Genomic DNA, 14,806 nt, shown 5'->3' on the forward strand with positions numbered 1-14,806 from the left:
AAAATTCTACGATTCGTTTAAACCCTATTTTCATCAATTAAAATTATTATCCCATAGTTATCTAGTTATTTAAGGTCTAATCTTTCAAACATCCTATGTTTTAATCTAATTATTCAAATATTCGTTTAAATCTCACTTTCATTAAATAGAATCAATATCTTATATTTATCTAGTCTAATCTTTCAAAAATCCCATGTTCTGATTTAATTCTTCAAATATTCGTTTAAATCTCATTTTCATTAAATAGAATCAATATCTTATATTTATCTAGTCTAATCTTTCAAAAATCCCATGTTCTGATTTAATTCTTCAAATATTCGTTTAAATCTCATTTTCATTAAATAGAATCAATATCTTATATTTATCTAGTCTAATCTTTCAAAAATCCCATGTTCTGATTCAATTCCTCAAATATTCGTTTAAATCTCATTTTCATTAAATAGAATCAATATCTCATATTTATCTAGTCTAATCTTTCAAAAATCCCATGTTTTAATTTAATTCTTCAAATATTCGTCTAAATATCATTTTCGTTAAATAGAATTGATATCCCATATTTATCTAGTCTAACCCTTTAAAAATCTCATGTCTTAATCTAATTATTCAAATATTCGTTTAAATCTTATTTCCATTAATTAGAATCATTATCCCGTATTTATTTAGCTATTCAAAGTCTAATCCTTCAAAAATCCCTTGTCTTAATTTAATCCCTCAATAATTCGTTTAAATTTTATCTTTGTCAATTAAAATCATTCTCCCATGCTTATCCATTTATTTAAAGTCCAATTCTTCAAAAATCCAACATCCAAATTTAATTTTCAATCTTAAAAATTCCACTATTAATTTTTTATCCGTTTAAAATGTTATTTCCGTTAATTAGTGTTATCATTCCATATTTATTTGCTTATTCTAGGCGTTAAAGTTTAATTCTTAAGAACCCGACTTTCCAAATCTAATTTCCAATATCAAAAGCTCCATCGTCCGTATACTGCCAATTAATGATTGTTTTCGTCACTATCCCATTCATTTACTTATTCGCTCATCCGCTTATCCACTCATCTTAAATCCCGAACTCTCAAATCATTTTTCAAATTTCCGATCTCGTTCAAATTCAAATTCTAAAATTCTCATTCTCACATTTAGTTTCTAAAAGTCCGATCTCCAAATAAACTCTAAAATTCCAATTTTTAAATAACCTTCGAGATTCCAATTTTTCAAATAAATTTCAAAAATCCGATTTTCTCTCAAATAGTTTTAATTCCCTTCTGGCTTTCAAACAATCTTCTACAAATGTTTTTATTAGGTAAATAAACTCGAAATTAAGCAAGACTCAATGCATTGGATTATTAATGAGTTTATAATTTTTAAAATCAAATAGTGAATCTATTAAGGGAGAATTATCTTTTGGGGGTAGATGAGCCCCCAAATTAACAAAATGTCTATATAACTCTTCAAATTGAGTTGAAGGATATGAAATAGTAATGGACAAATATACCCTTTAAGAACACATATAAAATATTTTATAAAATTAAGTTAAATAATTTTTTTTCAATAATTTTTTTTTTCAAAAATACTAAACTAAATAAAAGTAGTTTTCAAAAATATTAAATTAAATAATTTTTTTTTTCAAAAATATTAAATTAATTTTTTTTCAAAAATATTAAATTAAATTAAAGTATTTAAAAAATATTAAATTAAATATTTTTTAAATATTAAATTAAATAAATTTATTTTTAAAAAATATTAAATTAAATAAATTTATTTTTTAAAAATATTAAATTAAATAAAAGTATTTTAAAAAATATTAAATTACATAAAAGTATTTTTTAAAAATATTAAATTAAATAAAAAATGTTAAATTAAATAAAAGTATTTTTCAAAAATATTAATTTTTTTTCTCAAAATCAATAAAGGGCATTTTTGGAAATACTGAAGGATGATATCCTTCAACTTAATTTCCATACTTTCATTGGATCTTGGGCTCAATTTGAAGAGTTACATGGACCTTTTGTTAATTTGGGGGTCCATCTACCCCTAAAACATAATTCTCCCATCTATTAATACCAAATTTATGGACAAAAATTAATTTAGAATGACTTTATTGTTTCTTTTTTATATATATAATCCTTATTTTATGAATTTTTTTTTTCACTAGGCAAATGAACTCCAAATTAAGTAATAATTAATGTGTTGGATTCATTAACGACGCTAGTAATTTTTTAAGAAAACTTAAAACTCAAGTAATGATCCAATCAATATTAGAAATTAATAAATAAAATTTGGTTTAAAATGATTTTATTATTTCTCTTCTACATAGAATCATTATTCTTTATTTTTTTTAACCAAGTAAGCTCGCTCCAAATTAAACAAGACTTATGCGTTAAATTCATTAATAAGTTTGATAATTTTTAAAAATGATTTATTTTGCACATAATATTTTCATATATTTTCTCACTGTAAAAATGAACTTCAAATCAAGTGATATTTTGTATTAAATTTATTAATGGGTTGAACAATTTTTAAAAATAATTTGGAACTCAAAAAAATTATCTAATTAATTAAAAATTAAATCAAAATATTTTAGAATATTATGTACACTAAATATGTACATGAAATGAAAAACTTGACTCATTTACATGTTAAAAAAAGTTAAACTTTACTCATCATTTATTTTAAATAAAATATTATTAAAATTATTATTGTTCATTTTTAACTAAATTTATGAAAATGTTAATATCCTTATGTTTCTAACCTATTCTAAAATAGTATTTTTTATAAAAATATAATTTATGATTCTATTGTAATATTATTATTCATGTTTTACTAAATATTATTTATTTTTTATTTTATTTGTAATCACAAAACTATTTCCATTTTTAATAAAATTTTGAATTAAATTAAATTTATATTATATAAATTGAATTTACAATATTTTTATAAAACTAAAAAAATATTATTTTTAAAAACAACTAATCCAAATAAGTTTTTGTTTTTTATTTTTGAAAACTAGTTTTAAAAACAACTTACCAAACACCTTTATTTTTATAAAACAACATACCAAACACCTTTATTTTTATAAAACATAGTACCAAACACCTTTATTTTTATAAAACACTAGAAAAATTGTTTTTAATTTTTTTAAAGTTAAAAACAATTTTGGAAAAAAAAGTTCCAAAAAACATGGCTAAACGAGCCTAAGGATTTTTTTCATGTAATTTATATATATTTCTAATAAATACAACATAATTAATTATTCAAATAATATTTAGTGAATAATCATTCCAAAAAATATCTCTCTAATCAAAATATTTAGAGTCTGATGGTGATTTTAAGAAATGTTTTTAACTTAAAAAAATATTTTTGAAAAAAAAATTAATATTTAATAAAATTTTAGAAACATTCTTAAAAATATCAAAAATCACTTATAGTATTAAAAAATCATTTATTATATCTTCTCGGAGACGCATGTTATTTTCCTAAAACACTTCTACTAAAATTACTTCACTCTAGTTGAATGTAGAATGATTTCTCTCTACATTTTTAAAAATTAAAAAAATTCTCTTCGACTTAGGAACTCTCTCCGATGGATTGATGAGGTTTCTTCCAACAATTTCCTTGTCATCTCTCGATTAGGAACTCTCTAGTGGAAGTCGTTACCGAGAATATCACAAGTTATATAAACAGGAGGTTTTATCTGGTTGTAGAATATCAGTTCTTCATCAGGCTAAATAACATGAATTGGAACTAAAAGAACAAAAAACAAAGAAACCTGGAATCTATGGGTCCACTGTAGTAACCTGTTGCCACTCACCATCAACTGCTTCTTTCCATAATGTCACATTATTGTTTCCATCAGCCACAGCCAATAGGTTTCCAGTCAGCGACCATGAGACCCTCCAAACTGGGGTCTTGAAATCCTTCAAAACTTTACCCTCCCATTGATCACCTTCCTTGGCCACAGTCCATATTACAACTGTTCCATCCTGTGAAGCACTTGCAATTGTGGACTTTGGAAGCCCCAAGTTGGGTGCCCAAGCCACATCCCTTACCCAATCTGTATGCATCTGAAGAGCAGGGAAACAGTCCATCTTCCAATTCCCGTTGTATAGCTTCCACACCTTCACAGTATTATCACAGCCACCAGAAACCAGCTTCTGAACAAGATCCAGCAGACCAGATCCAACCAGAGCACCAGGAGCCATTGATGGGGCCCATGAAACTGAGGTTACTCCAACAGGGTGAGCTTGATCTATCTTTGTGGTGTCCCAAGTGCCATCAGACCTAGCAGTGAAGACAGAGATATTCCCATCAGAGGACCCACAAGCCAAGCAGAGGCCAAGTTCATGAGGTGCCCAAGCAATGGAGTTGACAGATGATTTATGATCACTGAAAACATGAGCTTGTGTCCACTCATTTTGATTTCCTTCCTTCCAGATTATCACTCGGCCATCACAGGAACAAGAAGCAAGGATTGATCCAAACTTGGGGTGTGCCCAAGCAACCTGCCAAACAGGGCCTTGATGGCCAGTCAAAGTAGCAAGGTGTTGTGAAGCATTATTGCTAACACCAATTATCTTAATGGTGCTATCAGATGAAGCTGTGGCCACTCTCTTTCCATAGTAATCCATGGCAACATCATGGACTGTGTCCTGGTGACCTGTTTTGATCTTCTGTGAAGGCATCTTTCCTGATATCCCTTTTGGTTATCACTATAATACTCCTTCTCAACTTCCTTCAGCTCAGCTTCTTGGGTTCCTTCTCTTGAACTCCTAAGTTTTGTAGGTTCAGAACAAAAAATACCATTACCAATTGATTGGAAACAGGTTGATTTAACTTCCAAACTATTTAAAAACCAACAACTAACTTAGTAAAAGCAAAACTCAAAAGAACAATTTAGGTGGGATTTGGATATGCTTCCTATTTTTTATTTTTAAAAATGGAAACTTCCATACAAGATATAAGAACTCTCATACAAAAAACAAAACTTTATCTTGTATTCTTGAAAATTCTTTTAAAAATTTTAAAAATTTAAGGAAGTGACTTTACTTCCTTAAATTTAAAATTTTTTGAGTGTTTTCAACTACAGAAGGTCTCTACCTAGTTTTTGTATAAGAATTCCTACATTTTATATGAGAATTCACATTTTTTTTATAAAATAAACAACTAAATAAATGCATCCAAACATGCACTTAGTTTTTTCTTTTTACTCTTTTTTTTTTACAATTAAATAAAATATGCAGATACTACACAGATATAAACAAAGTATACACTAAATAAATTGTAAACGAGCCATTACAAAAAATTTCTATCTACCACCACCACATTCTATAAGAGAAAAAAAATTTGTTAAGACATCCGCATGTGCTTGAAAATCCTAGATTCTTAACACTGGCCTGAATGCTAAGTATTGACTCTTGTGCACCAATAAATTAGTTGCACCAACAAACTAATCTGGCAAATGATTATGGTTATTCGTTAATAACAACAGCATACACCATTAAACTTGACTCAATACCCATTTGACCAATACTTCAAAGCATAAATTTGGTTGGACTTATAAAAAAAAGTATAAATTTGGTTGGAAAGAAATTGATTTCTTCAGAAAAAACTGTAAAAATTAAGCGTTCAGACGATTGCCCAAAATCATCCAAAAGAGACAAATCACAAAAAGGGCATAACATTATCAAAATTAGGAGAATCTAGAATAGAGCTGTGTTTGTTTTTGCAGAACTGAATTTGATTTGGAATAGTAGTATAATTTGTAAATACTACTCTCACTGGGGATTTTATTTGTGGATTCATTGTATATAAATGGAATAATGTGGGCATAATGGGTTGTATTGTATTGTAAGTTTTAAACAACTATTAGTATCCTACTAAAGAATTCACATAACATTAGCCATAGAAAGATGCTATACCTATCCTACTTCCTATAAAACCTCCAAGCAAAACCCTTTCTGAATGATCCCCACGAAGTCTCTGATAAAAAAAAAAAAAAAAAATGATCCCCACGAAGTCCAAAATTGTTACATAATTCCGGGTTTTTCAATAATATTTCCTAAATTATACTTGGGGCAGAAACTTCAGCATAACCATTCCCAGCCTCATAAGCATACATACAACTTCCTTTTGCTTCTAAAAACTACATTATCGTTCATCTTTTGGAATATTTTTCTAGGGTTTCATTTAAAAATTAACTGGAAGATTTCTTCCTTTCAACAGAGAGAAAAGTAATTTCAGACTGCTAACCAAAGATGTCGTTCGTTTCAATTTCAGAAATATAAAAATGCATAAAGAATCAAACAAAGCAAACAAACAAACAAATAAAGCTTCAATAAAGGGAAATTAACAAAAACTGCTCGCAGAGAACATACCAGTGACCCTAGTCCACGTGCCTGGTTGTAAAGAATAGTAGAGGTTTATGCTCGCTTCTTCTTTGTTGAGGGTGATCGGTCTGGATTTTATACAAGATTAATCCATAGTATAAAAGGAATATGAATATTACAAATATAAAAAGATTATCAAATTAAATACAAGAATATATATAGGCATGTTAGAATATTTTATTATACTATACATATATATATATAAGGAAAAAGGTAATATATATGAAGGAAAAAAATGTTTTGGGTTACCATTTGGAATGTCCAAGAAACTACCAATACGAGAACCACTTTGTTTTTCATAGCACAAGAGCCTTGCTATTTATTTTCACGAAGAAAAAAAAATCAAGAGAACAAGAAATTATTAAAGATAGGACTTTTATTTCAGAAAGAAAAATTTTTTTTTATATAATTTTTTTCTAAAAGGTTTTTTTAGTGACAATTTTTGGATAGTTTTAAACTCTCAGAACTGTTCTTTCATTTTATTTTTTTTTATTTATTGGGTTAGGTCGAGTTAGTCCATTTGGGCATCCTAACCTAACTCCGAAATCTCCCACTTGCACAAAATGTGTTGAAATATTCTGATTAAGAAATAGGACCAATAAATGGTTTTGTTTTTCATATTTACATATGATAGATCCCATAAAAATACCAACAAAATAATAATCATATAATTTTGGCCCCCCCAAAAAAAATTATAATCCCATAAATCACCCTTATTTTTATTTTATTATTTCAGATTTTGGCCCCAAGTAAGACTCATAATTCTCAAAAGGGCTTAATTTCAATTTCTTTTATTTGATTTTTGTATTTAATTTCTAGGATTTTAGTTACATAATGCAATAAATCTACCACTCTCTAATAAAATCAAAAGATTGTTTTAATTTATTATAAATTATAATTTAATTATTTATTTAAATAATATGTAGTTAATAATAATTCTAAAAAAATCATTCCTTAAACCTAAATATTTATTGGGAGAATTGTGTTTTTGGCTCAAAAATTAACATTTGGTCCATATAACTTCCATAATTGATAGGGATATAAGATGTTAAAAGACCAATATATCCGTCAAATTTCCATATATTACCTTTTAAGGATATAAAATAGTGATGGACTAAAATACCCAATGACCTTTCACATAAGCTTTTTTTGTCTTTATTGCACAACTATTCATGCAACCATAATAATTCAATTTTAACAATTTGGACTTTTCATTGTTTTTAATTTTTTATTTATAAATAATTGAAAATCAACATTATTTTCTATTTTAAATTATAAATAAAGAAAAATTATATTAAAAAACCATTTTAAAAAATACTTCTAAAAAAACGGTAATATGATTTATATTTTTTATATTTTCTTTTTGAAATAATATTTAATTAAAAAAAGAAAACTATTTTTAAAAATAAAAATTGAAAACCTTTTTTAGTAGTGTTTTTTATATAAAAATAATTAAATTTCATTCATTGATTATCCATTTTTATTTTTTTTCCATTAGTTATTTTAATAATAAAATAAAAAAAAATATAGTAGGTTTACAATTAAACAAAGAAATTGATCAATTATGTGTTTTTTGTGGGACTATCTTTTACATGAAAAATAATTAAATAACTAAATTATATATGTTTATTACTTTTTTTAATTTTATTTTCTTTATTTATTTTTTGTCTAATAGAAAATTTTAATATATCCATAATTAACAAAGTAATAAATCAATTGTGCACATTTTAATCTATTAAAATAAATTACTTTCTAATTTAAATAAATAAAATAAAATAAGTAAATAAATTTGGGGTTATTTCTATTTTTTAACATATCTTATATCAATATTTTTTATGGTTAAATAAATTTTTTATTTTTTATTTCTTTAATTCCAAAAATAAAATAAAATAAATAAATAAATTTGGTATTTTCTAACTGATCTTCTATTTATATTTCTTATGGTTAAATAAATTTTTTATTCTTTTTTCCTTATTTCCAAAAACAAAAGGAAATAAATAAATAAACTTGACTTAAATAATAGTTTTTAAGTAATTTCTTTATCTTTTTTTTAATTACATTTTGCATTGAAAATAAAATAAAATAACATTTTATTTGAGTCACTGTACAAGGTATTTATACTAAGTGTACATAACAAATATACTAATTGTACAAGGGTGTACAAGACTATTATTTATGAAGAATTTTAAGTGATTCTGAAAAATTTGTTTGTTTATTTCTCCTAACCAAGGATAAATGACATTCCTTATACACATTGGTTAAGCATACATTCATCTTATTTACTTTATCTAACTTGTATATGGTCATTTGAATAGGTACCCTCACTTATGATGATTGTAAAACAAAATTATGCAACAATTTTTCTTCTTTTTTAAAACCATACTAATGCAAACACGGTTAACCAATCTATTGTCAGATATTCATGAGATGATGTATGAAATTTGAGTTATTGTACAAGGATATTACACTAACTATACAAGACAAATTTACTAATGGTATAAGAGTGTACAAGACCACTTTTTGTTAAGGATTTTAAGTGATTTTGAAAAACTTTTCCATTTTTTCCACTCAAATATTTTTTCCTCACTCAAATTCTCTTACTCAAGAATTGTTTCGAATTTTACTTTTAAATTTCATCATCAAAATTTTGCAATTGCATTTTTTTTTTTATATAGTTTTAGCAATGCTCTTTCTTTCCACTATTTTTTTTTTTTGTGAAATTTTATCCAAATGAATTTATATTTAAAATTATAATTATATTTATCAAATTTTTTACTAAGATTATCTTTAATTCTTTTAATATATTTATACTCATTGATTTAAAAAAATGAAAAACTAATTTTTTACTTGAAAGGTATCTTTAATTCTTTTAATATATTTATACTCATTTATTTAAAAAATGAAAAACTAATTTTTTTTTTTAAATTTTTTATTTTTGTAAACATGTTCTATTACCTTTCAAGTAAAAAATTAGATAAGTTTGTCAATAAAAAAAAATTAAATACCACTTTCAATAATTTTTAGATAAAATTTTATATAATATATTTTATTTGAAATTTAATTTCTAAAGTCTCACTAAAAAATTGTATTGACAATTTTCTTGTTGTAAATCATAATACTTTGCATTAATCTATCTAGATAAGAAAAATTATTTAATATTAGAACTTCATATCTTAGTTATTTTTTTCAATAAATTTATCTTTTTAAAAATTTTGAAACAAAAACATTAAAAATTAAAAAGCTAAAAGGATATATATATATATATATATATATATATATATATATATATAAAATAAAGTGAAGTGATAGTCAATTTTTAAAATATGGTTAATGTAGAAAATATAAAAAATAATTAAAAATAAGAGAAAAATATAAATGAAAGGGTAATATAAATTTAAAATGAAAAAATAAAAATTAAACTAAAAGATAAATACAAAAAGATAAAAAATATTTGCATAAAAAATCCCAAAAATTTTATCATTGCTTATAATAAGAGCAAAAAGATTCAATATCTTTAAAAATGAAAAACAAAAAAACATTATTGCTTTTTATTTGACATAAAATAGAAATATAGATTGGATGAAAAAGAAAGAAAAAAAAAAGGTTAGAAGTGAGTAATACTTAATAGGGAATAGAAAAGGGAAAAAAACACAAAAAAAAATTGAAATTCAAACTCACTTGTGGCCATATAAGGGTTAAGGGTATTTTAGGGATTAATGAAGGACAATATCATTTATCTTAATTTTCATACTTTGTTTGGGTCTTGGGCTTAAATATGCATGATATATGGACCAAATATTAATTTTTGGACCTAACTGGGCCCAAAACACAATTCTCCCATATTTATTTACAGGGAAAATAAGTGTCTGTTTGGTTGTGTAATTTAAAAATAGTTATCTATTTTTAAAAGTTCTTAACATTGTTTGACAGTTGTTCTCTAAAAATAGTTTTTAAAAACAAAGTGAAATAAAAAATAATTTTTAAAGAATAAGTAAAAGTTGCTTTCACAAGTTTTAAAAAATGAAAGAAAAACATATAAAATTTTAAAAAACATAAAAAATAAATAAAATTAAACATGATATCATTTTATTTCTCTTTTCATGATTTAAAATCTCTATTAAAATATGATCTTCCATTAAATTCCATATAATTTTCTAATTTTTTTTAACTTCTTTAAATTTTTCATTAAGCAAATAAATTTTAAAACAAACCATACTTTATATATAAAATTTATTAATTTTTAAAAATAATTTGAAACTTAAAACCAATTTAATTAATACTAAAAAGTCAGGGAACTCAATATCATTAATTAGTTATAGACTAAAATTTATTTTATATCTATATCTATATATATATATATTTACAAATGTTCTTATTAGGTAAATAAACTTGAAATTAAGCAAGACTCAATGCATTGGATTATTAATGAGTTTATAATTTTAAAATCAAATAGTGAACCTATTAATACCAAATTTATGGATAAAAATTAGTTTAGAATTACTTTATTGTTTCTTTATATATATATATATATATAATCCTTATTTTATGATTTTTTTTTTCATTAGGCAAATGAACTCCAAATTAAATAATACTTAATGTGTTGAATTTATTAACGACTCTAGTAATTTTTTAAGAAAACTTAAAACTCAAGTAATGACCCAATCAATATTAGAAATTAATAAATAAAATTTGGTTTAAAATAATTTTATTGTTTCTCTTCTACATAGAATCATTATTCTTTATTTTTTGCAACCAAGTAAGCAAGCTCCAAATTAAACAAGACTTATGTATTAAATTCATTAATAAGTTTGGTAATTTTTAAAAATAATTTATTTTGCACATAATTATATTTTCATACATTTTCTCACTATAAAAATGAACTTCAAATCAAGTGATATTTTGTTTTAAATTTATTAACGAGTTGGACAATTTTTAAAAATAATTTAGAACTCAAAAAACTGATATAATTAATTAAAAATTAAATCAAAATATTTTAGAATATTATGTACACTAAATATGTACATGAAATGAAAAACTTAATTTATTTACGTGTTAAAAAAAGTTAAACTTTACTCATTATATTATTTTAAATAAAATATTATTAAAAATTATTATTTTAAATTATTATTGTTCATTTTTAACTAAATTTATGAAAATGTTAATATCCTTATGTTTCTAACATATACTAAAATAATATTTTTTATAAAAATATAATTTATGATTTTATTATAATATTATTGATCATGTTTTATTAAAAATTATTTATTTTTTACTTTATTTGTAATTACAAAACTATTTCCATTTTTAATAAAATTTTGAATTAAATTTAATTTATATTATATAAATTGAATTTACAATATTTTTACAAAACTAAAAAAGATTATTTTTAAAAACAACTTATTAAACACCCTTATTTTTTATAAAACAATGTAACAAACACCTTTATTTTTATAAAACACTAGAAAATTTGTTTTTTTTTTAAAGTTAAAAACAATTTTGAAAAAAAGTTCCAAAAAACATGGCCAAACGAGCCTAAGGATTTTTTCATGTAATTTATATATGTTTCTAATAAATACAATATAATTAATTATTTAAATAATATTTAGTGAATAATCATTCCAAAAAATCATCTCTCTAATCAAAATATTTAGAGTCTGATTGTGATTCTAAGAAACATTTTTAGCCTAAAAAGTGTTTTTTTAAAAAAAATTAATATTTAATAAAATTTTAGAAACATTTTAAAAAATATCAAAAATAATTTGTGAACAATAATAATCATGTCTCGTTGTTCCCTTAACTTATTTAGTTATATTTTTAATGTATACACTTAATCCCTTAAAGTTGTATGTAATATGTATGATATTATAAGTGTATTTATAATTATATAAGCTATAAAAATAATATAATCGGTCAATCGTAAACACATCTTTGTCAATGTAACTTAAAAAGTCTTCACTTTGAGCTCATGCCTTTTATATTCAAATTAACCGTTTGCCGAATATGTACCATAAGGATAAATTATTTCATTTTTATTGAAAACATATTGAAGTAACAACATTAATTTATCACTTCAAAACATAGTTAAAAGTATAAAGAGTACAATAATGGACTATTATAATTGCAATAAGCCCTAAGGATTTCACACAGTGAGGATGTGGCGATTAATCACTCACTTTCTTTATCAGTCATATTCAAACACATGTAATATGAAATATATCCTATGGTGGTTTCTCTTCACTTGGAGAGTGTGTGTCAAACTACTACCATACAAACCTTAACTAAGAGATTCACATTTGCAGCTTGCTCAAGTTTTGCATCTATAATTCTCCTTAAACCTTTTATGCTAGAATTCAATTTCGATTTAAATAGACAAATGTAATTGTGGGCGATTACATTCGGTCAAATGTCATTTTTTTATAAACCTCATCTTGATAGTCAATCAAGGTGACACTCATCATTTTTGTATATTTTTCACTCATTTATCATCACTAGTATACCGTGTCTCATCTCAGCTCATAAACACATTGACCAAGGCAGTTGCTCATGTGAGAAAGTCAACCTTTACTTGGTAACATACATTTAAGAGTATATATATGTGTAAATACCAATTTCATATTTAATGATATGAAAAACAAATACTTATATCATTTTGTCATATGTAGAGTATTTTATATTCAATCAATAATGATTCATCACATATAAGCAACATAAATTACAATCTACACAGTCCTAATTACTTTACATGTACAAAAAACATGTCTCTTGAATGGATTTTGTGAATAGATCAATAACCATTTCACAAGTAGGTAAATATTTTAGGATCACCTCATTTTATGTAATAATATCTCGTATAAAATTATCTTGGAATCTATATGCTTAGTTTTCCCATGATATTTCAGATGCTTTATATAAGTAATCACAACTTAAATGTTACTATAGACTATCATTGGCTCAAATACATCCTCGATTACTCTCAAGCCTTGCAATAAATTCAACTGCCATGGTTGACAAAGTTACACAAGTTTGTTTCTTACTTCTCTATGGGATGACACCATTATTGAGTAAGAATGTTGTTAAGAAGTTTACATGAGAGATATATTGTTAGGAGAACAAAATAGAGCAGGACCGAGGAGATATAATCTTAGCATGAGAGAAATATAACAAATCCTTATATTTTCTTCTATCTATGTTTTCCTTTATATAGAAGAGTTTACAAAGAAATAATTGAAGACTAATTGATTTTGTTTTCCAACTAACTCTAAAACTAACATGAAACTAATTTTGTTCTTTTGGAATATTCTATCTAACATGCCTCTTCAAGCGAAATGGGGATACCTTCACATTGAACTTGACCTTGAAGGTATTGAATTGGGATTTAGACAAGGGTTTTGTTAGTACATAAGCTATCTGGTATTTTGTAGGCAAATACTGAATGCCCAATTCTTTTTGCAACACTTTGTAATGTACAAAATGGACATCTAGCTACTTCGATGTGTTTTTATGTTGGCATGTGCAATTGGGTTTGCAGCAATATAAGCAACCCCAATGTTATCACACCACATTGTAGGACATGAAGAGCTAGGTACTTGTAGTTCTTTTAATAAGCCTTGTAATCGTGTCACTTTTGCTATTGTGTGAGCCAATATTTTGTATTTAGACTTGGTGCTAGACTTTGAAATAACTTTTTGTTTATGTGAACTCCATGAGCTAAGACCAAGAAAAACATAGAAGCCACTAGTGGATCTTCAATCATCAACACAACTATCCCAATCGACATCTAAGAAGCTAGTGAGACTAAACTAGGAAGCAAGTTGAATGTGCAAACCATGATCAATACTCCCACACAAGTATCCCAAAACCCATTTGCAAGTTTCCATGCATATTAGTATACAATGTAAAAAATGACTTAACTTGTTTACAATGTAAGAAATTGATGGCCTATAATCATGAGATATTGTAATGCTCCAATAGTACTGTAGTAAAACTTCTTATTGTTCAATTTATATGCTCTCGAACTAGATAGCTATAGGCTCATACTTGTTGGCATAGGGCAACTTTTGGCTTGTTCCATGTTAGTTATTTTAACAAGTCAAGGATATATTTGGACCGACTTAGATAAAGTTTTGTGAAATCCCAAAATGGCTCAATTCCAAGAAAATAACACAAATCTCCTAAGTCCTTGAGTGAAAATGAAAAGTTAAGATTGTGGATAAGTCTTGTGACTAAGATGGGGCTATTCCTAGTAATGAGAATATCATCCACATACACAAGTTAAAAAAAAAAAAAGTTGCAACCCTTACTATATATGAACAAGGATGTGTCAACTTTCAAGCCTGTGAAACCCCAGTTGAAGAGAGTACTTTGTAATTTTTCAAACCAAGCATGTGGTGCTAAGTTTGTATAATGCTCTATGTTGTTTG

The 14,806-nt window shown here is 24.8% G+C and overlaps 1 protein-coding gene across 1 annotated transcript; it reads right to left on the reverse strand.

Moving 5' to 3' along the window:
* Positions 1-3,646: 3,646 nt before the first annotated feature.
* LOC100261919 (protein transport protein SEC13 homolog B) lies at positions 3,647-6,427 on the reverse strand. Its single transcript, XM_002265935.5, has 2 exons — positions 6,375-6,427; positions 3,647-4,769 (listed from the first exon to the last, which is right to left on the reverse strand). Exon 2 carries the CDS (start codon positions 4,680-4,682, stop codon positions 3,777-3,779), a length of 906 nt encoding a protein of 301 aa, XP_002265971.1. The 5' UTR covers positions 4,683-4,769; positions 6,375-6,427; the 3' UTR covers positions 3,647-3,776.
* Positions 6,428-14,806: the final 8,379 nt, after the last annotated feature.

The sequence above is a fragment of the Vitis vinifera genome, chromosome 13 (genome assembly GCF_030704535.1).
Source record: "Vitis vinifera cultivar Pinot Noir 40024 chromosome 13, ASM3070453v1".
NCBI lineage: Eukaryota > Viridiplantae > Streptophyta > Magnoliopsida > Vitales > Vitaceae > Vitis > Vitis vinifera.